This window comes from Dipodomys ordii, unplaced genomic scaffold (genome assembly GCF_000151885.1).
Source record: "Dipodomys ordii isolate 6190 unplaced genomic scaffold, Dord_2.0 Scaffold45, whole genome shotgun sequence".
NCBI lineage: Eukaryota > Metazoa > Chordata > Mammalia > Rodentia > Heteromyidae > Dipodomys > Dipodomys ordii.
In genome coordinates this window covers 13,566,193-13,593,982 of record NW_012267261.1, presented here as the reverse complement: position 1 = coordinate 13,593,982, position 27,790 = coordinate 13,566,193, and the positions used below count along the sequence as shown (strand labels likewise).

The 27,790-nt window shown below is 43.6% G+C and overlaps 1 protein-coding gene across 4 annotated transcripts; it reads right to left on the bottom strand.

The window, feature by feature from the left end:
• Positions 1–41: 41 nt before the first annotated feature.
• B4galt4 (UDP-Gal:betaGlcNAc beta 1,4- galactosyltransferase, polypeptide 4) lies at positions 42–27,755 on the bottom strand. Of its 4 annotated transcripts, XM_013019363.1 has the most exons (9): positions 27,738–27,755; positions 17,378–17,412; positions 16,764–16,858; positions 14,601–15,000; positions 10,966–11,198; positions 6,752–6,939; positions 4,626–4,748; positions 3,069–3,173; positions 42–930 (listed from the first exon to the last, which is right to left on the bottom strand). In XM_013019363.1, the coding sequence occupies exons 4-9, from the start codon at positions 14,851–14,853 to the stop codon at positions 798–800; spliced, it is 1,035 nt and encodes a 344-aa protein (XP_012874817.1). In that variant the 5' UTR covers positions 14,854–15,000; positions 16,764–16,858; positions 17,378–17,412; positions 27,738–27,755; the 3' UTR covers positions 42–797. The 4 variants fall into 4 exon arrangements, with proteins under 4 accessions (XP_012874817.1, XP_012874816.1, XP_012874818.1 ...); XM_013019362.1 differs by lacking the exon at positions 27,738–27,755 and having other exon boundaries at positions 17,378–17,580; XM_013019364.1 differs by lacking the exons at positions 4,626–4,748; positions 27,738–27,755 and having other exon boundaries at positions 17,378–17,580.
• Positions 27,756–27,790: the final 35 nt, after the last annotated feature.

Below are 27,790 nucleotides of genomic sequence, written 5' to 3'. Positions count from 1 at the left end.
CTGACCATACATTTAAAAAAAACACACATAAAAACCAAGACTGAGCTCCCAAATCGTTTTCACATTTTACTAGGAAGGTACTCTGTAGATATGTTTTTAGTTGGTATATAATTTGTAAAACGGCAATTCAAATACAACATGTACAAATGTCATTTTATAAAAATATCTTAAAAACTAGTAGATAAGGTGTCCTGGGCTGGGATATGACTGGCAGGCAAATCTGGGCAGGTGGTGTCCACTGTGAGGGAGCGGTAGCCACAGTCCCTCAGCCACCTCTCCATTCCCATGTCCTCTACATTTCATTCTACTCCTCTTCTGTGGCCTCCTTCTTACCCAAAACCCACAGAATAAAATAAGTAACATATACACATCTTCGTACCTTATGATATTAGATGAGAACAATTCTGGTTTTCTGAGACATCCAGCCATCTTATTTCCCTTGGCCTTTTATCCCATAAGTCTATTTCAACCAGAGTTCTCACCTCACCTTCATTCTAGCCTTTGGGCCATCTTTTTCAGGCACGAAGTAGTTAGTCCTTCAAGTACCAGTACTATAATAGTTAACCCTTGATCACAACTAAACTAAAACGTTTTTTTTAAAAAAAGCTGTCTTGTTGCAATGGTTCTACATTCCATAGTGCCAGGAGTTCTCCTGAGAAAACACATAAAGGAAAAAAATTCAGGTCCATAAGTGAGCTGCAACAAGTTCTGAATGTGTGCCACTCAGGAAATCCTCCAGACCAAAACTATTGCAATCAAATAACCAGTTCTTCTAGACATCAGAAAAGATCGAGGGGTCAGGCACCGACCCAGAAATCCACAGTAATGTTAATATAGAGAGGGTTGTGCTCCACAGACAGTAATTTGTAAGAACAACTGGTCAAGCCATCTCTTCTCCAGACTCGTGACACCTGATGTAAGAGCTTCATCCTGAAGGTAGAAAGAGCAAATGTGAATAACAAAGCAAGGTTTGGACAGGTGTCTCCATTGGTTGTTTTTCTCTTTTTGCCTTGTCCCTAAGTGTGGCAAAATATTTTTTATACCTCACTCCACCTACTGGGCATCCTATTGGAAAAACAGTTGTTCTTTCCCCATTGAAGAGAACAGACACTTATGACGACTAAGCACCTCTGTGTCAGCCCCCACCCCACCCGCCTGTGAAGGCCCTGTGGCTAACAGCGATAAGACCCTGCCCTCCAGGAAACCTTGGTATGTACAGAGTATATGGATATACCATTGATACAAGGGGATGTGTGGCACCCAGTGCTCACAGGTCTTTGGGGGTGAAGTTTGGCTTCAGGTGATCTCCAATGTTGGGGAAATATTCTGTCTGTAAGAAGGCAGGGTACCGAGTTTTCATAAGAATATCAAAAATGAAAGCCAGGTACCAGTGGCTCATGCCTATAATCCTAGCTAATAAAAAAGCTGAGAGGGGCTGGGAATGTGGTTTAGTGGTAGAGTGCTTGCTTAGCAATCCATAAAGCCCTGGGTTCGATTCCTCAGTACCACATAAGCAGAAAAAACTGGAAGTGGTACTGTATCTCAAGTGGTAGACTGCTAGCCTTGAGCACAGAAAGGCTCAAAAACTGTGCCCTGGCCCTGAGTTCAAGCTCCAGAACCAGCAAAAAAAAAGAAAATGCTGAGATCACACCCAGGTGCCAGTGACTCACGCCTATAATCCTAGCTACTCAAGAAGCTGAGATCTGAGGATCATGGTTCAAAGCCAGCAAGGGCAGGAAAGTCCTTGAGACTCTTATCTCCAATAAACCACCAGAAAACCAGAAGTGGCGCTGTGGCTCAAGTAGTAGAGCACTAGCCTTCAGCTGAAGAGCTGAGGGACAGCGCCCAGGTCTAGAGTTCAAGCCCCATGACTAACAAAAAAAAAAGAAACAAAGAAAAGAAAAGCTGAGATCTGAGGATTGAGGTTCAAGCCAGTCCTGCTTATCTCCAATTAACCATCAAAGAGCCAGAAGTAGAGCTGTGGCTTAAGTGGTAGAGTGCTAGCCTTGAGCACAAAAAGTTCAGAAAGAGCACACCCAGGCCCCTGAGTCCAAGCACCAGGACTGGCACAAAAATAAATTTTTTTGCTTAAATGTGCATCTGTATGTAGAGGAAATGAACAAAGGCCATATGACTCCACCTGGGAGTCTGGGAAAGGGATAGAAAAGGTAAATCCTACTAAAGCTAACGAAGTTTAATTCCCTATGTGAAAGTGGTGAAGAAAAGGGCCCTTCAAGCAAAGAGCCTTCTGGGCAAGCTTCACAGACATGCACAGGAACGGGATTGAGAAGGAAGTCATTACTGTGGTCAGAGCTGAGGAACTAGGCAGTGAACTGAATTGTCTTTGTCTCTAGGAGCTCAGCTATGAAGACAGTTTAGACAGAGCTCAAAAGCAATGACGCTGGAAGTGGAGCTCTAGCTCTCGTGGTAGGAGGCTCAGCCTAATTCTCAGCTCAGCCTCCTAAATAGGTGGATTATAGGCAGGAGCTATGGGAACGTGGCTGATAATAGGAAGTTTTGTCAATTTTATTTTATACATGACAATGGTATTGAAACTTTTTCTTAGGAAGTTTCTTAGATTTTAATTATGTATACTGAAATACTTATACATGAAATGCTCTGACATCTGTGATTTGCTTCTAAATAATCCAGAGAGAGAAGAGGAAAAAAAAAAAGTGGAAGACAGAAGCAAGGCCCAGAGTTCGTAACAGTTGAAGTGAGGGTTCCAGGAACCATTCTTCTCACTTCTTTTTTTAAAAATGTTTTTGAAATCATTATCTTTAAGTGGTTATACAAAGGAGTTACCATTTAACAAAGCGGTTTATGAATATAATGTATCTTGATCTATGTCACCCCTTTCAACATTCTCATTCATCCCTCCCCTTTCCTCACTCTTAGTTTTGTAGGATATACCATGGATTCTTGTCTGAAATTTCCCCCTTTTTTCCTCTTCATTGCTGTTAATAAAAGCTGTTAGTAAGATGAACTGGCTGATCTGCTGGAATGCAGCAGTGCCCTTACATCAGGAGCGACAGTCCAGCCCAGGGACCCTGAGACCCAGGACCTACCTCTCCACATTCACCTCATTGCCTTGGTCTCTGGTATGGAAGATCATTGTATATTTACCCACTTCCGGCTTGGGCCGAGATATTTTCATTTTCTGGAGTTCAACCCTAGAAAAATAACAGAGAAGTTTTTTTTAAAAATCTATCCCACTTGGGCCAGGAAGTTGGCTCAGTGGTAGAGCGCTTGTCTCACATGCATGAGGCCCTGGGTTCGATTCCTCAGTACCACATAAGCAAAAAGAAAAAAGCTGGAAGTGGTGCTGTGGCTCAAGTGGTAGAGCGCTAGCCTTGAGCTGAAGAGCTGAGGGACAGCGCCCAGGCCCAGAGTTCAAGCCCCACGACCGACAACAAAAAAAAAAAATCTAACCTACTTATCTTCTCCTACTGGGCATTAAAGAGAATCACTAGCAAAAGAAAACTTTACACATACAACTGTATGTGGTGCTTTATAAAGAAAGAAGAAAACATAAAATTTCCGATTTTCACATAATGGTAGGACTTTAAGCAATGAGTGTATAAAGAATCACATTGAGGCCGGGTGCCAGTTGTTCATGCCTATAATCTGAGCTACTCAGAAGGCTGAGATTTAAGGATCAGCCTGGACAGGAAAGTCTATGAGACTCTTTATCTTCAGAAACTGGAAGCGGCTCTGTGGCTCAAGTAGTAGAGCGCTAGCCTTGAACAGAAGAGCTCAGGGACAGCACCCAGGCCCAGAGTTCAAGCCCCACAACTGACCAAAAAATAATAATAATAAGCCGGGCACTGGCATCTCACGCCTGTAATACTAGCTACTCAGGAGATCTGAGGATCATGGTTCAAAGCCAGCCAGGGCAGGAAAGTCCCTGAGACTCTTATCTCCAATAAACCACTGGAAAACGGGAAGTGGTACTATGGCTCAAGTGCCCAAGCCCAGAATTCAAGCCCTATAACAAACAACAATAATAATAATAATAATTCCATTGAACATTTACTAATGGGACATAAAGGAGATATTTCCAATTAAGTTACTTTTTTAAAAAAATGTATAAAGCATTTTAATATATCCTGGAAAACAGAAAAATAAAGCCTATTGGGATCTCTATTTACTGGCACCTTGTAACAATGAAAAAGAAATGAAGATCACAAGTGTTCAAGCCCTTAAATCTCAACTGTAATTTCTCTACAATCCCAGTAAATCTGCAACTCCTATTTTAGGTCTGCCTGTTGTCTTAAAATGAACATGGTAACACGGAGCTTACTTCAAAGATTCCTCCAGCATAATTCACATGGAACAGGCTTTGCAAACTGTTAATATAAGGTAAGAGATGGGAAATGCAAGATATCAGCAAAGAAATCTCAACCCACCAGTATGTTCAGATGATACTGGTGAATGCATATAGCATTAGTCAAGAACCATTACAAAGGGCTTACAGTAGATGGGTGTTTGGTTAACTCTAGCCCTCATTAGTTCTACCCGAAGTCAAGATCACAAGCATCTGGGCTGACACCGACAGAAACTGCACAGAAACACAGGTTTCCCGAGCCACCACCAGTGATGGCGGAGCCCCGTGGCATGTTCACCTGAGTCTGAGGTCGTCATCTTCACCTCCCCATCCCCAGTAGTTGTTAGAGAATCCATTCACCTTGAAGAACTGCTCTCTGCTGAGGGCGGTAACACCCCCGAAATACCCGCTGTAACGTAACCTAGAGCAAAAGGGAAGAGAGCGGGAAAGCAAAACCATTAGGACAAGCCCCTTCCATTCTCCACAGATGCCACCGGTCTCTGGTTTCAGGACATGCTCAACAGATCGTGTCTTTCCTTCCACAGCTCTACCCCAGTTTGCCATCCACCTCCTAGCGCTCCAGGCCTTCCCTGTCTTGCCTTCTTCCCTCCGTCTAGACAAGTGCTCACCTTTACCCTTGACACAAGATGCCACTACTTGTGACTAGGCATGCTGGTGAGCAGGTGTCTCCTGACTGATAACCTACATCATTAGATCTGCAGGAGAAATTTCATCTCCGTACCAATCCAGCTGAATGGTAATAGCTAGGGAGGGCAATGGGGTAAGATTCTGAAGTTATATCATGAGGTTCAGCATGAAAAAGCATCATGATGACTTTTTTTAACTTCTCTTTTTGTGGGAAGAGGTAGAGAACAAGCTCCTGTTCTGTTCACCCACACTCTGAAAACCTCCCTCCTCTCGGTCTGTTTTCTAGAGACTCCAATATACCACTCCTGAAATTTCTGGCTTGGACCACTAGGTAGAGGAGAGTACCTTTCATGGGAACACAATAGTAGTGAATGATAATTTAGTTTTGAGAGGAAGACAATTAGGTACTGGACAAGCTGACTCTAAGATACCTCAGGGAAATCTAGCCAGGAGATATAGGACACTCTAGGTTCGAGTTCTCAAATGAAAAGGAACCACAGAAATGCTTTAGGAAATCAGCTGGCAGTGCATGGTCCATAAAGACTCAGCAACAGAGAAACTACCTGAAGACAGTGCAATGGGCGAAGAGAGAGAGAAGTGTCCTGCTAGGTGGCCACTAGGTAGGTAGGTCTCTGAGTTTGCTGACCTGGAAAAGAATCTATTTTAACTGGCTCTGGAACTGGATGATGTATTCTTGAGGGGATCCAAGCTGAGGAAAATGTAGTCATAAAATTCAAGCAGTAGAGTCCTTGTGGAAAACAAGCACGGTACCAAAGGAATCATTGGCAGCAGGATTAGTCCAGGCTGATCCTATAGCTGTACCACGGACCCACAATGATGACCAAGATGCATTTCTGCTCTGGTCAGTCTGGCACACTTGGGACAAGTTTTCTTAGCTTCCTTTCTGTGGGTACATGGCAAGTGAAAACATGTCGTACTTCTGGGACTGTTGGGACAGCTAAGCAAGGTGCAATAACACAAAGGTATCAGCAGAGAAAGACACTTAACTGCCTGCAAAGAAACTTGCCTGCCAGAGACATTTTTGTCCAGGGTAGCAAAGAAAGTAGAAGGGAGGCATACCTCTCCCTGGCATATTTATTTGTCGAGGAATTTTCTTAGCTATTATTTTCCCTCTGTTGTGTTGAGACAGTTTTGCATCTCCTAGGGACAGAGGCTGGGAGGAATCAAGGCTAGCACTCTTCCACTTGAGCCACAGCTCCACTTCTGGCTTTTTGCTAGGTAACTGGAAATAAGAGTTTCACGTATTTTCCTGCCCGGACTTTCTTGCCCAGGCTTCCTTCAAATCCAGATCCTCAGACCTCAGCCTCCTGAGTTAGCTAGGATTATAGGCATGAATGACAGTGTCCTATCTAAAGTATCTTTGAAAGAAAACAACTTTTTCCTGAGGTCCAGGCTCCTGAGCAATATGCTCCTCCCCATTTGTACCCAGAACCCTGGAAAGAGGCTGTAGTCTGGAAAGAAATGTCAGGTCAAAATGCTGATCTACTGGCAAATAGAGAAAAAGCCAGGGATTGACAGGAAGTTACTAGAACTCTCCTAAGGGAAACTTGCAGGGTGCGATGCTTGGGGCATCTTCTCCTCTGTTCTCCTTTCGTCTTTGTGATCCTCTGTCAGGTTTCTTATTGGATTTTTCTCTAACTTGTGGGTTTTCATTTCAAGAAACAATGGGCCATGTGTTCCTATTTCTTGCTTTTCTAAGACAGGCAGGATGCTATTTGGCACCCAGCGTTCATGCCATGGGCAGAGCCACCTTACCTGTACCCAGTGCTGTTCCTGCCAACCACCAGGTGCTTGGGCTGATCCTCGCATGTGTAAAGGTTCAAGTCATTTTCGGGCACCAGGTCCACATCATGGAATATAAAGCAGTCCCAGTTCTCTTCCTTGAGAGCCTCCAAATAGCCCACATTCAGGAGTTTGGCTCGATTAAACTTTTTTGTCCCAGCCTACAGAAAATGAAAATTAACCTGTGAAAGACTCCTAAGCTAAGTCTTCCAATTTCTTCCTCTCTTTGGCTCCAATTAAGGAGTTGGTGGTGTTTTCTTGTTCTGTTGGTTGAGTGTGTGTGTATGTGTGTGTCTGTGCGCCTGTGTGTGCATCAATTCTGAGGCCTGAACTCAGAGGCTGGGCACTGTCCCTGAGCTTTTTTGTTCAAGGCTGGTGCTCTCCCACTTGAGCTACAGCTCCACTTTCAGCTTTTTGGTGGTTAGTTAGAGATAAGTTTCATGGACTTTCTTGCCTAGGCTGGCTTCGAACCATGCGCCTCTGATGTTAATCTCTTTGTTAGCTAGGATCACTGGTGTAAGCCACCAGCATTCAGCATGGAATTGGTTTCATTCTTGCAAATATACAAGACTAGACAAAAAACTAAACACAGAGCTTCCCTACGAATCAGCCATATCAGTCTTGGGAATCTACCCTAACATCATGAGCCAGGATATGATAAGGACACCTGCACTGCACATCCATGTTTATTGCCACACTGTTCACAACAGCCAAGATATGGAAACAAGCCCAGATGCTCCATAATAGATGAGTGCATCCAAAAACTGGGGTATCTATACAAAATGGAATTTTACATGGCCATTAGAAAGAATAAAATAATGTCATTTGTAGGGCAATGGATGGAATTAGAACAAGTCATGTTAAGTGAGGTAAGCCACACTCAGAGACAAACAGTACATGTTCTCTCTGATATGCAGAAGTTCGATCTAAAATACACTGGGATATGACAAATTAAACAGGCTTCTAGATACCTACAATGAGAGCAAAGGAGGATACTCTTAGGAGAGAAACACAAAGGTGCAATGCCTCATATTTATATATAATAATACACATACTGAAATGAACTCTAAGATATGGAAACAAACAAATTTTGTTTAGTTTTTAGTTTTTGATGATTCTGTCTTCTTTGCCTTATGTATGGAGTATTCTCATGTATTCAGGAGTGTGAGAGGGAGGGCACAGCAATCCAGGGAAGAATGAAAAAGTGGAGCATTGGAGCACACTGGACATTGATGAACGTGAACTACACAATTCATGGGTGGAGACGAGGGTGGGACGGGGAGGCAGTGAGGGAACAGAAGACACTATATGAAGGAAATGCACTCTTTACCTGACGCATGTAAATCCCCTCTATCAGGACAATAAAATCAAATTTTAAAAATGTATTCCTAGGGCTGGGGTATAGCTCAGTGGCAAAGCACTTGCCTAGTGTAACATCCTGGGTTCAATCCCCAGGACCAAAAAAAGAAAAGACAAAAAAATTACAGTTAAAAAAAACAATCAACAGGGCTGGGAAGGTGGCTCAGGGGTAGAGCACTTGCCTTGCATGCCTGAGGCCCTGGGTTCGATTCCTCAGCACCACATAAGCAAAAAGAAAAAAGCCAGAAGTGGCGCTGTGGCTCAGGTGGTAGAGCGCTAGCCTTGAGCTGAAGAGCTGAGGGACAGTGTCCAGGCCCAGAGTTCAGGCCCCACAACCGGACCCCCCCCAAAAAAAAAAACAAAAGGCAGATCAATTAAAAAGATAATCCTTTAAGTCTGGAGAGGTGTCACCACAGTAAATTTTTTTTAACTCAAAATTTCTGCTGGATGTAGTGGCTGATCCTGTCATCTCAGCTACTCAGAAAGTGGAGATAAGAAGAACCACAGTTTGAAGCCAGCCAGGGTAAAAAGTGAGCATCTCTAAAAACAAGCCAAGAATGATTGTGCATACCTGTAATCTGGGTAGATGAAAATCAGAAGTATGGAGATCACAGTCTCAGTCCAACCTTAGGCAAAAGCTCAAGACACTATTTGAAAAATAACTAAAGCATGGGGAGATGTCTCCAAGCTACAAGCTCAACACGCCTCAAACCACCACCACCACCATAATTTTAAAGTGCCTTTATTAGGTCCACATAAAACTATGAAACCTCAGAACACACCAGCCATACTAATTAGTATGACTGCCTCACTATGAGTTCTCTGCTGATCCCAATCTATTACAAAAGTGACATTTAGCTTCCAAGAGCATTAGCTTGCCAGAAAGGATTAAGAAACGATAGCTTATCAATGAAGGTTATTGATAATATTTCTAAGGTATTTAAAAGTTTCTCTAAAATCACTGTAAAAAAAAATCCTGTTTCACACTGATGGGGAAGGGTGACCTTCACAACAACCTTGAAAAAAAGAGGGAGATTTATCACTGGGTCAGAAAAGAACATGTCCCTAGATCATGACCAATGCTGGAGAGAGGAAAACGTGTGACAGTTTTTTACTTGTTTGACGTAAGTTGGACCAGATTTCACAGAAATACATTCCAATTTGATCAACAAATTTGTTAGGATGAGAGGGCTCATCCTAACAAAAGTGCAAGCAGTTCTCAGAAGTTACTGTGATGCTTTCCTGAAGAGCAAAACAAAGCAGCATAATATTGTTATTCTGGGTAAGAATTTTAGACTCAAATCAATCACAGCTATAACCAATGACATTAAAAACAAAAATTATACAGCAAAATAAATGTAAAATGTTGTGTCAAGTCCTCATAGACAGACCTAGAAGCATACTGATTTTCAAGAGCCTCCATCTTAAAGCATCAAGTATACACTAAAGCCAGGTGTCATTGGCTCACCTGTAATCCTAGATACTCAGGAGGCTGAGATCTGGAGGATTGTGGTTTGAAGCCAGCTCATACAGGAAAATCCATAATACTCATATCTAATTAACCACCAAAAAGCTAGAAGTGGTGTGACTCAAGTAAAAGAGCACCAGCTTTGAGCAAGAAAGCCAAGCAGAGTGAGGCCCTGCAGGGCTGGGAAGGTGGCTCAGTGGTAGCGCTTGCCTTGCATGTATGAGGCCCTGGGTTCAATTCCCCAGCACCACATAAGCAAAAAGAAAAAAAGCCAGAAGTGGCGCTGTGGCTCAAGTGGTAGAGCGCTAGCCTTGAGCTGAAGAGCTAAGGGACAGTGCCCAGGCCCAGAGTTCAGGCCCCACGACCGGACCCAAAAAAAAAAAAAGAGTGAGGCCCTGAATTCAAGCCCTAGTAACAGCAAAAAATAAAAGTTAATAAAGTATACACTGCAGAGCTGATTTTCTCAGCTGTCAAAAGTTTGACCTACCACAAACATTACCAGCTATATTTGGAAAAGCTCAGATGTAGATGCTTAAATGGATATCCAATTTTCTTTTAATGAACTTTAATACCAAACACTGGCATCTTTAATCAGTCGCTCCACTAACCTTGTAACCAAACTCTCAAAAGCAGCCTATAAACACAGTGACCAATTGATGCTTGTGGAAGCCAGATCAGTGAATCAAGCCAGTGAACATTAGACCTAGCACATCTGGAATAGTAAATAGAGGCAGAGTAAAGGCAGAAAGAAGAACTCGCCTCACTCTCTCCACTCTCTGATGCCCATCTCCACTCCATAGCCACCCTCAATAGTGACAAACTGAACGCCAACATCACCTGGTACAGCACACAGCAAAAATACAGAGTTGGGAGTAGGGGACCGAAAGCCTGTGGGAGTCTTAAGTCAGTACTGACTAACATAGAAGGGCTCCCTGGTACTAGAGCTTGAACTCAGGGCCTGGGCACTGTCCCTGAGTTTTTGTGCTCAAGGTTAGCACTCCACAACTTGAGCCACAGCTCCATTTCAGCTTTGAGGTGGTTAATTGGAGATAAGAGTCTCACACACTTTCCTGCCTGGGCTGGCTTCAAAGTAGGATCCTCAGACCTCAGCCTCCTAGGTGGCTAGGATTACAGGTGAGAACCACTGGTGCCCCACCTACTTTATTATTTTAGAGCAGGAACATTTCAAGAAACTTGATCCCTGGACTCCACATTCTGGAGCAAGAATGTCCTCTCCTCTCAAGTATACATGGGGTACAAGAACTCTCCTACGATGAGAGTCTCATGCTCCATTTACCCCCAAGACAGACAGAAGGCCACGTGGCTGACCCCTCAGGGCCCAGGTGAGGCCGGCCCTCACCTGGTGGATGATGTAGACGCCATAGGCCAGCTGCTGTCTCCGCAGGAAGGGGTGGAGGTGCTCCAGCAGGTACATCAGATGTTTCTCCCTGTTCCTGTGCGGAATGAGAATGGCGACCTTCTGCAAAGCCTTGCATTCCTCGGGATGGTAGCGGCCTCTGTGCACCTGGGGATTTTTCGCCTGGACCTCCTCCAGCGTGAGGTCTGGTTTGAAGATGAGCTTGCTCTGACCTCCTGCCATCAACACAGACACCAGTCACGCCAGGAGCTGCCACCACGTGCTGAGAGGCTAACAAAGCAAAGCCTTTGGCCACAGTGAGGGTTATTATTTTTTTTAATGTGTTACCAAAGTGTCAGTTAGTCATGACTTGTCACCAGAGAGTCATGCCACAAAGGTAACCAGCGGAACAATCAAGTGGTTGATACTTAAGAGCACTGGCCAGGTGGGCAACTCTGCCTCGATGGGCCATTTGTAAGTAGCCCTAGTGGTCAGCAAAGGTGACCAGAACCTCAACTGAGAAACTTCTCAATTCTTTGCCTTCTCAAAATTCCAGAAGAAGAGTGAAATCTCTGAGCATTCCATGAAAATACACTCTTGGACAAGGCTTTTCCTCCTGGTTCCTTAGCTCCCTGTTCCTAGCTCCCTGAAGAAAAAGCTGGAAGGAAGTAGAAGCTAGTTTGTCACCAGTGATGACAAATGATGTCCCAGCACAGCCCGTGACAATGTGGCAGATAGAGCATTGGCTCAGAGAGACTGGAAGCAGTCCCATGGCTGGAATCCAAGGCAGTGCATGGTAACCAGCCCCGGGGAAGGTATCTAGTATCAGGCTGACAAGTGATCCTCCCCTGCGACCTGAATTTACAAGGCAGGCTGACTGGTCAGATAGGCACAGAGTTCTGCTAGGGGACCACGCTAAGGTCTCCCTTCCACCATTCCCTTATATTTATTCATTTAACTCTTTATAGACTGGCCAGGCTATGAAACATCTTATTGCTTGTACTCTCCTCTTCTGAGCAAACAGGCCTGCTAGCATATAAGCCCCTCTGTAATGGTTTCAATTACTTTGGCCATTGCTGGTTAGATCAGACTCAAGTGTCAGCCTAACTTATAACTGGGGTCTCTGCCCAGCAGTGCTCAAAGTAAATAGTCACTTAGACACTTAGACACCCAGGAGAGCAGCATGCCTACAAGAGCCTTCCAGAAGGGTCTGAATGAGAGACAAAGATGGCAGTCAGTCATGCCCACTAAACCAAAAGCAAGAAAATGGAGTTATAAGAGAGATACGCTGCAAGAGCCACCGCTTGGTAACTGAGCTGCTGGATCCTGAGACAGTGTCCTGTGTGGCTTGTTAGTAAACCCCATCACGAACATCCCAAGTCTCTGTCATACACCTGGAAGAGCCTCAAACAACAGGTCCAACGTCAACTAGACCCTTTGCTCGCCTTCTCATTGCCATAACTTTGGTGTGTCCTAACCTTCTAGAATGTACTTCCAATTACTCCCTCATTGTCTTCCTACAGCCCACCTCCAGTTCCTTAATGACCTATCTGTCAGTCTAGCACTTGCTCAGAATTGTGTTGCCACCCATCCATGCTTTTGGAATGAGTTTATTGCTTAAGTAACATGGTGAGGAGTGAGCAGTGTGCATTTTAAACTCATTTCCATGACATGCAATTTCTGAAGGGAATACACAATAAAGAAGAATGTTGGACAAGTGGAGGGAAAATGTAGGTAAATATAGTCATAATATTTACTGGTCTTATATGAAAATGGAACTCAAAAACCTGAGGGGATGAATGGAGTTGGGACCAATAAGGTAGATAGAAAAGGTGACACTAAGACGCATAGTACTATAAATTGACATGCTAAATTGAAACTCCTTTGTACCACTATTTAAAGATGATTTTAAAAAAATAAATTGATTTAAAGTGAGAAAGGAATGTTTTGGCAGAGTCCTTGCTAAGCAAATATGAAGTCCTGAGTTCAAAACCAAAGTACAAAAAAAAAAGAAAAGAAAAGAAAATCAGAATGAAATTTTGACTTTCCAATGACTCACTAGAGGATGAACCACGCCAAACTGAATTTCATACAAGGCTGATGTGATCAGAAAGCCCAAAGGTTTGTCCCCAATGTTCATGCCATCCTAGAATGGCATTTGAAGGTGGGGCTTCAGGGAGGAAAGCAGAATAAAATGCGGCTGTGAGAATGGAGTTCCTAATGGGATCAATAAACTTATAAAAAGAGCAAGAGACAGGAAATCTAAGCTTTAGAGTGTGTGTGTGTGTGTGTGTGTGTGTGTGTGTGTGTACATGTACCAAAGAAAGTCATGTAAGGATGTGGCTGGTCAGAAGCCCCCACTGAGAACGGGGTTTTGTTTCAGCAGCCCAGGCACCCTGAGAATGAGGGGCTACAATGGCTGCTGTAACTGAGAACACCCTCCCTGCAAGGACCTCCAGCTGCCCCACAGACAGTTCTTCTAGTCTGTGTAGAAGCCACAGCTGCCTGTGGGGAGGGGAGCTGGGCAGCAGAGCTAGGGAGCATCAGCCCAGGTGTGTCCTGCTGGCCCCCTGTCACCTGGGAAGAAAGGCAAGTGTGTGACCACCACCCAGTGACAGGCTCCACAATAGGACTGGAGATGAGCTCAGGCTGGGGCAATCCCAGAAAACTTCCTATAAGAAGAAAAATCCTAGCTGGATTTCTGCCGCTAAACAGGAATCCTCCTGGCAGCCATGGATGGAGGAAAGGCATTGTGGAAAGAGAGACTTATTTGTTAGAGTTGCAATGAGAACTACAACATTTCTATGCTCTGGAAAAGCAAAGAAGAGCTAGAAATGACACCAAGTGAGTGGGGTTTCTTCCTGTCCAAAGTATGTGCTCACTAAAACCAGTTGCTTGTTCATCCAAGCCAAAAGACAGGCAATAATGGGAAATCAAAATATACACAATATTTAAGAAATAACACCAAATACAACACTGAAGTGTTAGTCCCTGCCTCTAGACTCCATACTTTTGCCCAAGGGGAGTCTTACAGGTCAACACACATGAAGGCTTGAATGAACTTGTATTTCTCCCCTTACGGCTCCATGGGAACAACATGCCCAGGATAGCCTGGGAATGAGTGGAGGAGAGTAAGTAGAGATAACCCAGAACCAGCCAGGAGCCCAGGTCAATGGACCCCATTGTGAGCTGCTGAGCTGTCAATGGCTGGGTCATAAAATGGAGTATGCACACAAAACAGTATAGGACACATCACTGAGAATGAGCAAACTTAAATCACATACACCCACATAAAAAAGCTCACAAAACTCATAATGAACAATAGGAACCCAACACACACACACACATACACACACACACACAAGGCATATACTTTCAATCTGGAAGGCTTCAAAACAGGAAACAAAAAACTTCTAATAAATAGTGTTAGGATGTTAAACCAAGGTAGTTACCAAAGCAGCATGGGAACTTCTGGCTTTCCAGTGACTTTCCAGTTCTTAACGTACAGGATGGTCACATGGGTATATTCACTTTGATATTTAACCCAGCTAGAGGCTACTGACTTCTGTACTTTTCTGTAGGTGTATTCAATAAAAAGTTTGATAGTACTTATAAAAAAGCAAAAAGCAAACACTCACGGAGCTTTGGGGACACAGAAGGACAGCTGTCAAGTTTGGCCTTTCTCAAGGATTCTTGGCTGGTACCACCGTCCTCCTTCCTTAAAGCAATGGCCTTATTGAAATTTGTTATGAAATCCCTCGCTTTGGGAATCTCTGGAACAGTACCCACAAAGTAGTTACTGGTGGCCCACCCCACCACTGTCAGGCACAAGGTGAAAAGCAACAGCAATCGGAGCTTATAGGAAACATGGAAAGGGAGGCTGAAGGCCATGTCCTTGATCTTGTGAGAGGTTATCTCTGCTTCGAGGCAGATGCAGGCAAGGAAGCTTCTGGCTGAACTTTTCCAGGCTATAAAGAATGCAATGACGTCTGAGAATGCAATGTCAGCTTCTGCCCAGCAGTTCTATTCCAACAATCTCTGGAAAAAAAAAACAAAACAGACACTCATAAAGAACCTGCAGTTTTCACTGAGAATCCTATTCTGAAATGACAGAAAACTTACACATATATAGTTTTATATGTATGTATATTTTATGCATATGGTTTTACAATATAGTCTATAATAAAATAAAATTTGTTTATCAAGTAGGAAGTAGGAAGGTAGTGATATAAGAAAAAATAATAAAGGAACAATCATCAACTTGCAACAAAGTTTCATACTAACTGAAGGGTAGTACTGAAAATTGAGTTTTAGGCTAATTTGAAAGAAATCTAGAAAATAAACACAATTTAAATGAAAATGGAGGTTAAGTTTTTTTTGGAATCGATTACAAAAGAGAATATTTGACTCAAGAAGCAATTAAACATTATTATAACCTATGTTAGAATCCTTTAAAAATAGAAAGTCAATGATAAAGGAGGTAACAATGACTACAAAGGGCTATTTGTACATTTGCTCTTCATCATGGACTGGAGTTAAATCATTCATAAACTGACATAGTCAATTCTTATCTGGCCTTTTCCAGGAAGTTTCTGGAATTGCTCTGGCCAGAGTTCATCTCCAGTCCTATTGTGGAACCTGTCACTGGTTGGTGGTCACACACTTGCTTTCTTCCCAGGTGACAGCGAGCCAGCAGGACACACCTGGGCTGATGCTCCCTAGCTCTGCTGCCCAGCTCCCCTCCCCACAGGCAGCCGTGGCTTCTACATAGACTAGAAGAACTGTCTGTGGGGCAGCTGGAGGTCCTTGCAGGGAGGGTGTTCTCAGTAACAGCAGACATTTTAGCCCCGCGTTCTCAGGGCGCCTGGGCTGCTGAAACAAAACCCTGTGTGTTTCCTTCTCACAGCTCAGGAGGTTTTCAGAAGTCCAAGATCAGGTTTCGTGTGGTTGGGTTCTCAATGAAGTCTCAGACTGACCATGTGCTCATGTGGCCTAACTTGATATGCTCTCATATGCATGCGCTCTCTCTCTCTCTCTCTCTTATGCATGCTCTCTCTCACTCTCTCTCTTATGCATGCTCTCTCTCTCTCTCTCTCTCTCTCTCACACACACACACACACACACACACACACACACACACACAATTGGACTTAGATTTCATATCTCTTGCATCTAGGATCTCCTTCCGCTCAGCCACACCTTATTCTACTTTCCTCTCTCAGGCCCCACCTCCAAAGACCATCCCACTGGGATTGTAACTTTAACACATGAATGTGGGGAAGGAGGGACACCAGTATTCATTACTGTGGCCCAAGAACTTTATACTCCCCATTTTATAGCAAGAAAATGAAGGTTTGGGGAGATTAAGTAACTTGCCTAAAACACCAAAGTAATGAAGAGTGAACTAGGGTCTGAGCCCAGGTCTTCTGATCACATCTTCATACCAAGTGACAGTCTCTTCTCACCTGGATGGGCTGGGGCAGGGAAGGAAGGGACCACTGACATACTCATCTAAAATATGCAGGATCCCTAGTGGCCTTCTAACCTCCCCAACATTTTCAAATGACTCCCTGGAAGTCTGTTTTCTTCCCAGATGAAGAAACTAAACTGGCAGTTTCCTAGAACCAATCAGGTAAGACTTCATTGCAGGAGTTTTAAATACTGGGATTTAGTGATGATGATTTATAAAAAAAAAAAAAAGTCTTAGAAAATCTAGATTGGAAACATTGGGAACTATCCTCTCCCCCCCCCCAAACACACACACACACACACACACACACATTTTTTTTTAATTAACTTACATTAGTTATATAGCACTGTTAGATTTCCATACAGGGAACACTGCAGTTCTAAGGAGCTATTTATGGAGAGACAATGCTCTGAAAGGAACAAGGAGCTGAAAAAAGAAAATAAAATTCACAAAAATCATAAAATCATTGCAGCATTCGAAGCGGCAAAAGCACATTAAAGAAGACATGCCCAGCTTCCTCCGGAGAGAGATTTAACAAGACTACTAGGCTGGAAGTGTGCAAAAACTCTTGGTACCTCCAGTTTGATTTTACTGGGAACCTAAAATTGCTCTAAAATTAAAAATAAAAACTACCAAAGAAATAAAGACGTATGTATGAATAACCATACTCTATTATTTCAGAACAGCAGTATATGATACTTGTGCAAAGACAACACATTTATTGTGCAAGTAAGGAGCTACAATTAGTGATTTCTTCATAATTAGAAATTCGTCGGGTTCTGTTTTGTTATGCCAAGGCTGGGGCTTGAACTCAGACCCTTATGCTCTCACTTGGCTTTTTACTCAAGGCTGGCGCTCTAGAGGTAATAGCTCCACTTCCAGGATTTCACCAATAATCCCACTTCTTTGGCCTACATGTGACCCAATAACCCAACAACCACTTACCCCTTTTGATCATCCAGTGTCCTCCTCAAAACTGACTGTGCCATGAGCCACCGAGAAAGAGAGAGAGAGAAGTTGAAGAGCAAGGCTTCCTTGCACCCTGTGAGTGAAAACAGTGGCATGGAGAGCTTAGAACACAGGCCTGTGTGGCTTTCTGAACAGACTTCCACTCTCCTCCCCCTGCTAATCAGCTAAGCTACAGGCAACCCCTCTTGCAAGTTTCTCTCTCCAGCGTTAAAATGATGGGTGAAGAGCCCTGACTTCATAACTGTTATTACAAGAATTCAATGAAGTGCTGCACCCAAACATACCTACCACATTCTCAGGACATGACTGTTCATGACTCAGTTCACCAATGGGATGTAGGGTCAAGCAGTATCAGGATAGAGCCAAGATCACACCATACCTAGATTTAGAGCTTGGGTGCTGTCTTAATGCTTTTTGCTCAAGGCTGGCACTCTACCACTTGAGCCATATCTCCACTTATAACTTTTTGCTGGTAAATTGGAAATAAGAATTTCATGGACTTTCCTTCTTTGGCTGCCTTCAAACCATGATCTCAGTCTCTAGGATTACAGGTGTGAACCTGTAATTACAGATACCTTGCTAAGAATTATTTTTTTAAAGAAGTTATTTTTAGAGTGATTCCTGGTTAGTGTTTTGAAAATACCATCAGATTGAACTTCTTTATGTTAATATTGAAGTAACCAAGAGCTGGGAACTCTCACCATAGCCCCAGAGCTATTTCTTATTAAATCAAGGCTGAAATGAATGACAGGAATCGCGATTATAGAGAACAAATTCAGGTAACATCAAAGCAGTTGAGACAACTCTCATCACACTTTTATAGACATCTGCCCTGGAGTTGGTTCAAAATGATCAGGTTTTATATTTTGTTTCTCTTCCCTTATGTTCAAATAGTCTTTTCTAAGCAAGTGTTATTTTTAAGCTAGTAATCAGTTTATTTCAATCTTTTCTCAGATACTAATGTCTGCAATTTACTTCTAAATATGCAACTTTCCCCATGTTTCAGAGAAAGACAAATGAAACCAGACTGGAAAAATATTGAGACACTGAAGACAGGCCATAAGCACCCAAGGGTCCATGGTGCCTCTACTGAAAGTATGCATAAAAATTTCCATAATTATGGTTTAAAAGAAAACCTAGCAAGGAAGACAAAAGGTAGGAAGTAGAGCTATGGTTTAAGTGGTAGAGAACTATCCTTGCCCAGGCCCAGAGCTCAAGCCCCAGGACCAGCACCAAAATAAATAAATAGTATGGCGACAAGAAAAGTGTCATACTTTTTTTGGAGGGTGGGAACAGTGAAAGGAAGAAGGGCTAGGGAAGAGTGTGAAAGACAATGAATATGGCCAATACGGTTGATTTGCATGTACAAAAATAAAACAATTAAACCTGTTTAAATAACTTCAGAAGGGCAGCTGTCCCAGGTGACTCAGGCATATAATCCTAGCTACTTGGGAGGCTGAGATCTGAGGATCTCAGCTTGAAGCCAGTCAGGACAGGAAAGTCTGTGAGACTCTTATCTCTAACCAACCACCAAAAAGCCAGAAGTGAAGTTGTGGTTCAAGTGGTATAGCGCTAGCCATGACCAAAACAGTTTTTAGGCAGGCCCTGAGTTCAAGCCCCAGGACTGCCACCAAAAAAAAAAAAAGTTTTATAGGAGCAATTAGAGAATGGGATGGGGGAGGGGATGAAGGGGCTGAGGTCGATTGAGATACATTATACACATGCATGAAAATGTCACAATGAATACCCTTAGACTAAAAATGCATGCTATTTTCTTACGGAATAAAAATAGATTGCTAAGTGTCACATATTTCTGCAGCATAAGACCATGAGGAAGGTGCAGGACAGCAAAGATTACAGTACACATATTAACTAAGCACTCAAGCACCAGGGAGAAAGATGTGGTCACCGCTCAGAATTGGCATTCTACCATCTCTGAAGCCATCTTTGTCAGATGTGGGAGAGGGAGTGGTGTGGGCTCAGGTAGCCAACTATTGTTCCCTTAAGACTCCGGACACTGATATTTCCTTCTGTGTTTATACCTGCAGCATGACTGGGAGATGGCCACCTGTACATATTTCCCTACCATCCTTCGGCCACTGATTTCCACTCTGCTCTCCTTACTATAGCTTCATTAGAAAGCATATGGGCAATCACTGCCCTTGCCCTTAGGGATTCCTTGGGGGGGGGATAGAAATGATATTAGCTGTTTATATAGACAAGGCGGGTAAACTCAAAGAATGAGTTCCAAACCAAAATGGGAAACATTTGAAAAACAGAATAATAATGGCAGTCTCGCCCAGTGACTCACACTTGTAATCAGAGTTACTTAGGAGGCTGAGATCTGAGGCTTGTGGTTCGAAACCAGCCCAGGCAGAAAAATCCAAGACTTTTGCCTCCAACTAACTAGCAAAAATCTGGAAGTCTGTCTTAATTAACCCTTCAGCATAAAAAGCTGAGTAAGAGCCCTGAGTTCAAGTCCCAGTACCTGCACAAAAGAATAATGATGATATCACACTTAATATATAGAAGAAAATATCCATGAATTCACAGTGATATAAATGATCAAATAAGTAAATGAGTTGGAGAGAAACAGCAGCTCTTTCAAACAGGAAACTTCTGATTAATAAGAAAGTGGGAGATAGGGGGAAAAATCTCCATCAGGCAAACACCACGTAAAAATTGCAACAGACAAGATTCACCAATGACCTAACTACTCAGGAGACTGAGATTTAAGGATTGCAGTTCAAAGCCAGCCCAAGGGAGCAAGCCCATGAGACCCTGATCTCCAAGTAACTACCAAAAAAGCCAAGTGGAGCTGTGGCTCAAGTGGTATAGTACTGGCCTTGAACAAAGGAAGCTCAGGGACAGTACCTGGTCTCTAAGTTAAAGCCCCAGAAGTAGCACACACACACACACACACACACACACACACAAAGATTCACAAATGGATGCTAAAAGTAATACATTAAAAACCTGAGGAAAAATGGAACTTTTTTTTTTTTTGCTTAGTTGAAGAGAATCTCCCTCAGATAGTAACTGCAAAGGGAAAAGCAGGGGCTTTACAGTGTAGAAACCCAACAGATAAGCAACTAAGATGAAATGCCCTGTGCTGAAACCTGTGACCCAATTCCACCAAGATGAATCACACCCTGATAGGGGTGGCCATCATTCCTGCGGTGGTGGGTGCAAGGTTTCAGCACTTACTCTCTAGCATAAGAAATCACCCAGCTCACTTCATGTAATAACAAATGGACGCTCAAAATCATGAAAGACAAGGCCAAACTTAAACTAGTGCACACCAGAGGAAACAAACAGGAAATAAAAATGAATACAAACCTCAACTGACTGTTGCACATTAGTAGAAAAATTTATCAAACACAGTCCATTGTTTCATTACTTGAATTGTTAAGGTACCATGGCTGTGGAAGGGCTGATAATAGGTAAAGTGAGGTGAACTCTATCATTCGTACAACTTCTACATAGTTTAAAAGTAGCTAAAAATAAAAAGTTTTAAAAAATGAAGTCAGAGACTCATTATATTCTGTGACACTGACTCTTTTTTATATTCCCAAAGCTTCAGACCCACCTGACACATAACAAGTCCTCAATCTGGTCAATACTGAGACTTTCCAGAACACACTAGTTGGGCTGGGAAGCTGGCTCAGTGGTAGAGTGCTTGCCTTGCATGCATGAGACCCCGGGTTTGATTCCTCGGCACTACATAAGCAGAAAAAGCTGGAAGTGGCACTGTGGCTCAAGTGGGAGAGCGCTAGCCTTGAGCTGAAGAGCTGAGGGACAGCACCCAGACCCAGAGTTCAGGCCATACGATCAACAAAAAAAAAAAATCTCAAAGATAGTGCCCAAGCCCTGAGTTCAAGCCCCAGAATGCACTAGTTGAATACATAGGACATAGCCTACTGCTAAAAGAAACAATAGATGAAAGGAGGGGAAGGAGGGGTAATAAAGATTAATGTAGAAGATAAATATTAAATGGATATAGCCAGGCATAGTGGCACATGCCTGTAATCCTGGCCCTCGAGAGGTTGAAGCAGAAGGATCACAAGTTGGAGGACAGCTCATTTTACAGAATAAGTCCCAGCTCCACCCAGCCTAGGCTATATAACAATATCCTATATCTAATAATGACAATAGCAACAACAGTAATGACAACAATAATCAACTTACAATAGATTAAATAGGTTTAAAATCCCATTTTAGGAAAATTGTTTAAAGGGAAAAGGCCCATCCTACTACTACCTCCTTTTGGTAGTATGATATTACTGCAAAGCGCATTCCCTGAGCTCTATTCCATTCAAGGCTGGCACTCTATCACTTGAACCATAACTCCACTTCCAACTTTTTGGTAGTTAATTGGAGATAAGAGTCTCACAGACTTCTTGTGTTGTCTGGCATTGAATCTTGATCCTTAAATTTCAGCCATCTGAGTAGCTAAGATTACAGATGTGAGCCCCTGGCACACAGCTAATACCAATAGATTTTAAGAGCAGTGTTGAGCTCTTAGGAAGTGGCGCTTTCTCTTAGTGATGTACATCACCTCCTGCTCCTGGGAAACTGAGTATTTAAGAGATGCTCCTCCACCTTGACAGTCTGCCCTTTCCTCCACAAGCCCAGAGGACCACTGCATGCACTAGTGTAGTCAGCTCTCCATCCCTATACCAAAGACCTAAGATAACCAACTTAAAGAGAAGAAAGGCTGGGAGCCAGTGGCTCTTGCCTGTAATCCTAGCTACTCAGGAGGCTGAGATCTGAGGGTTACAGTTCAAAGCTAGCCTAGGCAGGAAAACCCATAAGACTCTTATCTCCAGTGAACCACCAAAAAACTAGAAGTGGCACTGTGGCTCACCGGCCTTGAGCTGAAGAGCTGAGGGACAGCACCCAGGCCCAGAGTTAAAGCCCCATGACCAACAAAAAAAAAAGGAAGAAAGGTCTAGTTTGGCTCACCATATTAGAGGTTTCACTTCATGGCCTCCTGGCCATGTGGCCTGTGGGTTTGGGGCTGTGGTGAATTACATCACAGTGAAGAGGAAGAGGATGTGATCAGTAAAGCTGTGAGCAGCTTTACCAAGACAGGAAAGAGGAAGGGAGATGAAGGAAGGAGCAGGGACCCCCTCTAATCTTCAAGGACATGCCCCTAGTGAGTGAAGGCCTTTATTAGTATCTACTTCTCAAAGGTTCATCACCCAGTAGGGCTAACCTGGGCATTAGTACTTAACATGTGAGCCCCTCTGGGGTGGGAGATTTAAGATCCAAACTAGAAGCCAGGCCACAGTTGCTCAAGTTTGAAATCCTAGCTATGTAGGAGGCAAACCCAAAACCAGCCGGTGCATATCTGTTCTTGGAACTCCATCTCACTCAGTGGCTGGGCGCAGTAACACACATCCCTAGCAACAAGGGGAAGCACAAACAGAAGAACCACAGTCCAGGCTAACCTGATCATAAAAGCAGGACACTACCTGGAAAATTATCAATCCAACAAGGGCAGAGAATATGACTCAAGTGGCAAATCCCCAAGTTCAATCTCCAATGCCACTCAGTTTTGTAAAATGATCTAAACTACAGACAAGCTACCCTACACAACATCCTAGACAGTGGTATCCCTGTCTCTCGGCAAGAGTTACAGTAACCCTACAGGAAGCCTTGCTGGGTGGTCCTGCCATACCCATTCTACAGCAAGAGCTGTCATGGAAAATCAAGGAACACTCATTTGAGCTAAGTGTGAGTGACTCATACCTGTAATCCTCGCTACTCAGGAAGCTGAGATCGATGTGACTCTTATCTCCACTAAACTACCAAAAGCATGCCAGAAATAGAGCTGTAGCTCAAGTGCCAGCCTTGAGCAAAAGAAGCTCAGGAACAGTACCTGGGCCCTTAGTTCAAGCCCAGGATTGATACCCTGCCCCCCCCCACAAAAAAAGAAAAGACACACTCATTTGACACTGGAATTGTTTTGTCAAGTACATATTATACAGAATAATAGACAATTTTCTAGTGGTGGGGCAGGGGCTGACAGAGTAGCTTAAGTGATAGAGCAGCTGCCTAGCAAGCATAGGGCCCTGAGTTCAAACCCCAGGACCAGCAGAAAGAGAACCTCAAACCCCTGTATAGTGGGAAGTTTTAGTAGAAGTTCATCTAACACCTATGTGTCCTTCTCAGCCCTCAGAGGCCACAGTGGGGTCAGTAAGAGGACATTTTCTACAACCAGTGATCTAAAGTTTGAGAAACTCTGAGATCAGAGAAAAAAACAAGGTCTGAAGTCACAAAGTGCTGGGTTCAAGTTCCTTGCTATCAGATGTATGAATAGCTATGCCTAAATTCTCTGCATCTCTCTCCCCACTTATGAGAGGCATTTCTCCATACTGCTTTTATCAAATACAGTAGGAAGTCTATTCAAGTTCCGGGTCCTACTCCAGAACCAAAAGTCCAGACAGCTGGATCTGAGAGCCAGAAAAATGACATTTTAACAAATGTGAGCTTTATACATATTCAAGTTTGAAAGTTAAAAATAGAAGAAGGGCCTGGTACTGGTGGCTCACGCCTGTAATCCTAGCTACTCAGGAGGCTGAGATCTGAGGATCACGGTTCAAAGCCAGCCCATGCAGGAAAGTCTGTGAGATTCTTATCTCCAATAAACCACTAGAAAACCAGATGTGGCACTGTGGCTCAAGCGGTAAAGCGCTCGCCTTGAGCTGAAGATCTGAGGGACAGCGCCCAGACCCAGAGTTCAAGCCCCACGACCGACCAAAAAAAAAAAAAAAAAATAGAAGGAGAGATCTAGAAAATAACAGAAGCTTCAGACATGTTCATTTATCTTGTCATCAGAAAAAGCAGTTGAAAGATGTGTGAACATGAGATTTTTTAATGCATTTGGATAGCTTTTGATTCTGTCACATAGGACATAGAAAGATCATGATACTCAGATACTAAATATGAACAATAGAGATCTGAGTTATATCCATATCTACCACATCCATGTGCCAGAACATATGTTCTCATTAAAATGTTGTTTAGAAAACCTAAGTAGAGGGGGAAGAGAATACCAAGCTCCGGTGGCTCATACCTAGATTGTAGCTACGCAGGAAGCTGAGATCTAAAGATTACCATTGAAAGCCAGCCATTACAGGAAAGTTTGTGAGACTCTTATGTCCAATTAACCACAAAAAAAAGATGGAAGCAGAGCTGTGGCCAAGTGGTAGAGCACTAATCTGGAGCAACAAAGCTCAGAGATAGCACGTAGGCCCTGAGGTCAAGCCTCAGGACTGGCACCAAAAAGAAAAATAAAATAAAAAACAAAGTATACAAACCAGCACCGTAATGTAAACCTATAATCCTAGCTACACAAGGAGACAGATATGGGGAGAGTGGCTGTTTAAGGCCAACCCAGGCAGAAAGTTCTGGAAACCACATCTCAACCAATAAAAAGCTAGGCACCTTGTACACACCTGTCATCCCACCTACACAGCAAGCATAAATAGGAGAATCACGATCACGCAAACAGAGGTATAAATGTGAGGCCCTATTTGAAAAATAATTGAAGCAAAAAGGGCTGGGGGAGGGGATGTGGCTCAGCTGGTAGAGTACCTGCTTAGCATGTTCAAGGCCCTGAGTTCAAATCTTAGTATTATCAAAAAGTTTACAAACTAGAGGGGCTGGGAAGGTGGCTCAGTGGTACAGCGCTTGCCTTGCATGCTTGAGGCCCTGGGTTCGATTCCTCAGCACCACATAAGCAAAAAGAAAAAAGCCGGAAGTGGTGCTGTGGCTCAGGTGGTAGAGCGCTAGCCTTGAGCTAAAGAGCTGAGGGACAGCGCCCAGGCTCAGAGTTCAGGGCCCACTACCGGACCCAAAAAAAAAAAAAAGTTTACAAACTAGAATCCCAGTTATGAAATATGTGTGTGTGTTTTATATAGAATATGATAGTATCACTGGTAGTGATCTCTGAATGATGAGATTAGAGAAAAGTTTTGCTTCTTCTGTAACCAATCTTTCAAGGTTTTTATGACCAAAAATAATGTTATCTACTGGTAAAAAAAAAAATAACTACAGAGATTTCCTTTCAAATATATTAAATGTAAAGTAGATGCAATAGGGCTTAACATTTACTTATATAGGTTTGGCACAACTCATTCTAATCACCTGCAAGGAATTCTCCTCTGCACAGGCCCTTAAGCCCAAATCTGAAAGAAAAACCTCAGAGGCTGTTGGTAAATTTCAATGCCAGGGGACACTGCGGACTCTGCTAGGAATACCTATGCCTAGGCTCCATGCCCAGAATATTTTTATATTCATAGGCCAGAGGTAGGGCCAAGAAATCTATATTTTAAACAGGAACATGGGTAACTCAGAGACCTGCAGCAAGGTTGCGGAAACCACTTTTGATTGGTGGCTTATAAAAAGACTAGAAGACTGGGAGTGACTCACATCGTGAGTTCCCATTTTGAATGAGAGACCTTGAAAGGAATGCAACGAATCTCTGGATCAAACACGCCTTTCTATTAACTCAGCTTAGCTACTAAATATCTACCACAGCCAGGGTCATATAACGTAAAAATGGAGCTAGTTTCAATACTTCCTCTCCACCCACCCTCAGGTGGCTAAAGTCCAACAGTTAAAACCTTCAGTAATTCTCTTAAACAGATGTTTTTAATCTTATCAAAGCTGTGGTCCCGTCAAACATACATACAGTTCTGCAACTTCCTGGAATTTATTGTATCCAGAAAGGTCAAACCTGCCTTAGAAGATTAAAAACAAAATAATATAAAAACCTAAGTCTAATCAAGTATTAGCTCCTCACCCAAAGAGATATTCCAACTCTCCCTGGCCAGCTGTCAGGACCTGTCCTCAATGCCTTCTTTTTTTTTTTTTTTGGTCTGGGCTTGGGTGCTGCCCCTGCACTCTTCAGCTCAAGGTGTGTGCTCTACTGCTTGAGCCACAGCAACACTTCCAGTTTTCTAGTGGTTTATTGGAGATAGGAGTCTCACAGACTTTCCTGCCCATGTTGGCTTTGAACTGTGATCCTCAGATCTCAGCCTCCTGAGTAGCTAGGATTACAGGCGTGAGCCACCAGTGCCCAGCATCCTTTATGCCCTCGTTTGAATACCAGTTTCTCAACCTGAATCCTGTTCATCAGGATTCAGTCCTTGACTTCTGGACCTTCTGGCATTCTCAATATATCCTTTTATTTCTTTTCTTTTTTTAAGTCACAAACACCTTTTAATCTTCACAATGATAGTCATCATTATGTAAATCTACATTGCTTATGAACTCCATGTCCTTTAACAATAAAACTGCATTTTTTACAAATCCAGTGATATGTACATTTCTTTCCTTTTGCTTAGTATCAGCTGTTCCCTCTGTCTCTCATTCCCTCCCTCTCATCACTGAATATATTCTTTTCCTCTTTTTAAAACATTAGCTAAATAAGCCCGATGCCAGTAGTTCACAGCTGCAATCCTGGTTACTCAGGAGACTAAGTGGGGGACAGAAAAATTTGTGAGAGTCTTATCTCCAATGAACCACCAAATAGCCACAAACGGAGCTGTGTCTCAAGTGGTAGAGTACCAACCTTGAACAAAAAAGCTAAGGAACAGCACCCAGGTCCTGAGTTCAAGTAGCAAAGTACCTGCCTAGCAAGCATAAGGCCCGGAATTCAAATCCCAGTTCATTAAATTAAAAAAAAAAAAAGATTAGCTAGTTATTTTTGTGTGCACGCGCCAGTCACTGTCCCTGAGTCTTTGCTCAAAGCCAGCACTCTATCAGCTGAGCCACAGCTCTACTTATAACTTACTAGTGTTTAATTGGAGATGGGAGTCTCACAAGCTTTCCTGTGCCGGCTGGCCTCGAACCTCGATCCTCAAATCTCAGCCTCTGGAGTGCGCAACGATTCACAGGCGCACCTTCCTGGGGGGCTCTCCACCACCCCCGGCCCACCCTCCGTAGCTCGAGGGCCTTTTCTCTGTCCCGATGTCCCTGGCCCTTCCCATTCTCCCCACGCCCGCACCGAGAGTTAACAGCCCTTATCTAATGGCAGGCCGAAAGAACACGGGACGCCCACCCACAGAACTTGGAGGGGCGCAGGTGCATCCGCGTCCTCCCGAGCCGGGCTGACCGGCCCTTTCCCAGGAAGGTCAGCACTCAGGGCTCCAGGCAGGGCTCCGAGGGTCAGCTTCCCAGGTGACACGCTTCGTGGGGGGGACTGGCGGGCGCCCCCATCATCCTGCCTCGGGATCACGGTCCGGGGGGGGGGCGCGCAGACCTTCCCCTCACCTGGCCTCGGGATCACGGTCCGGGGGGGGGGGCGCGCAGACCTTCCCCTCACCTGGCAGCCTCTCGCCGGCCCTCCCCCGCCGCCGCGGGCTCAGCCCGCACCTG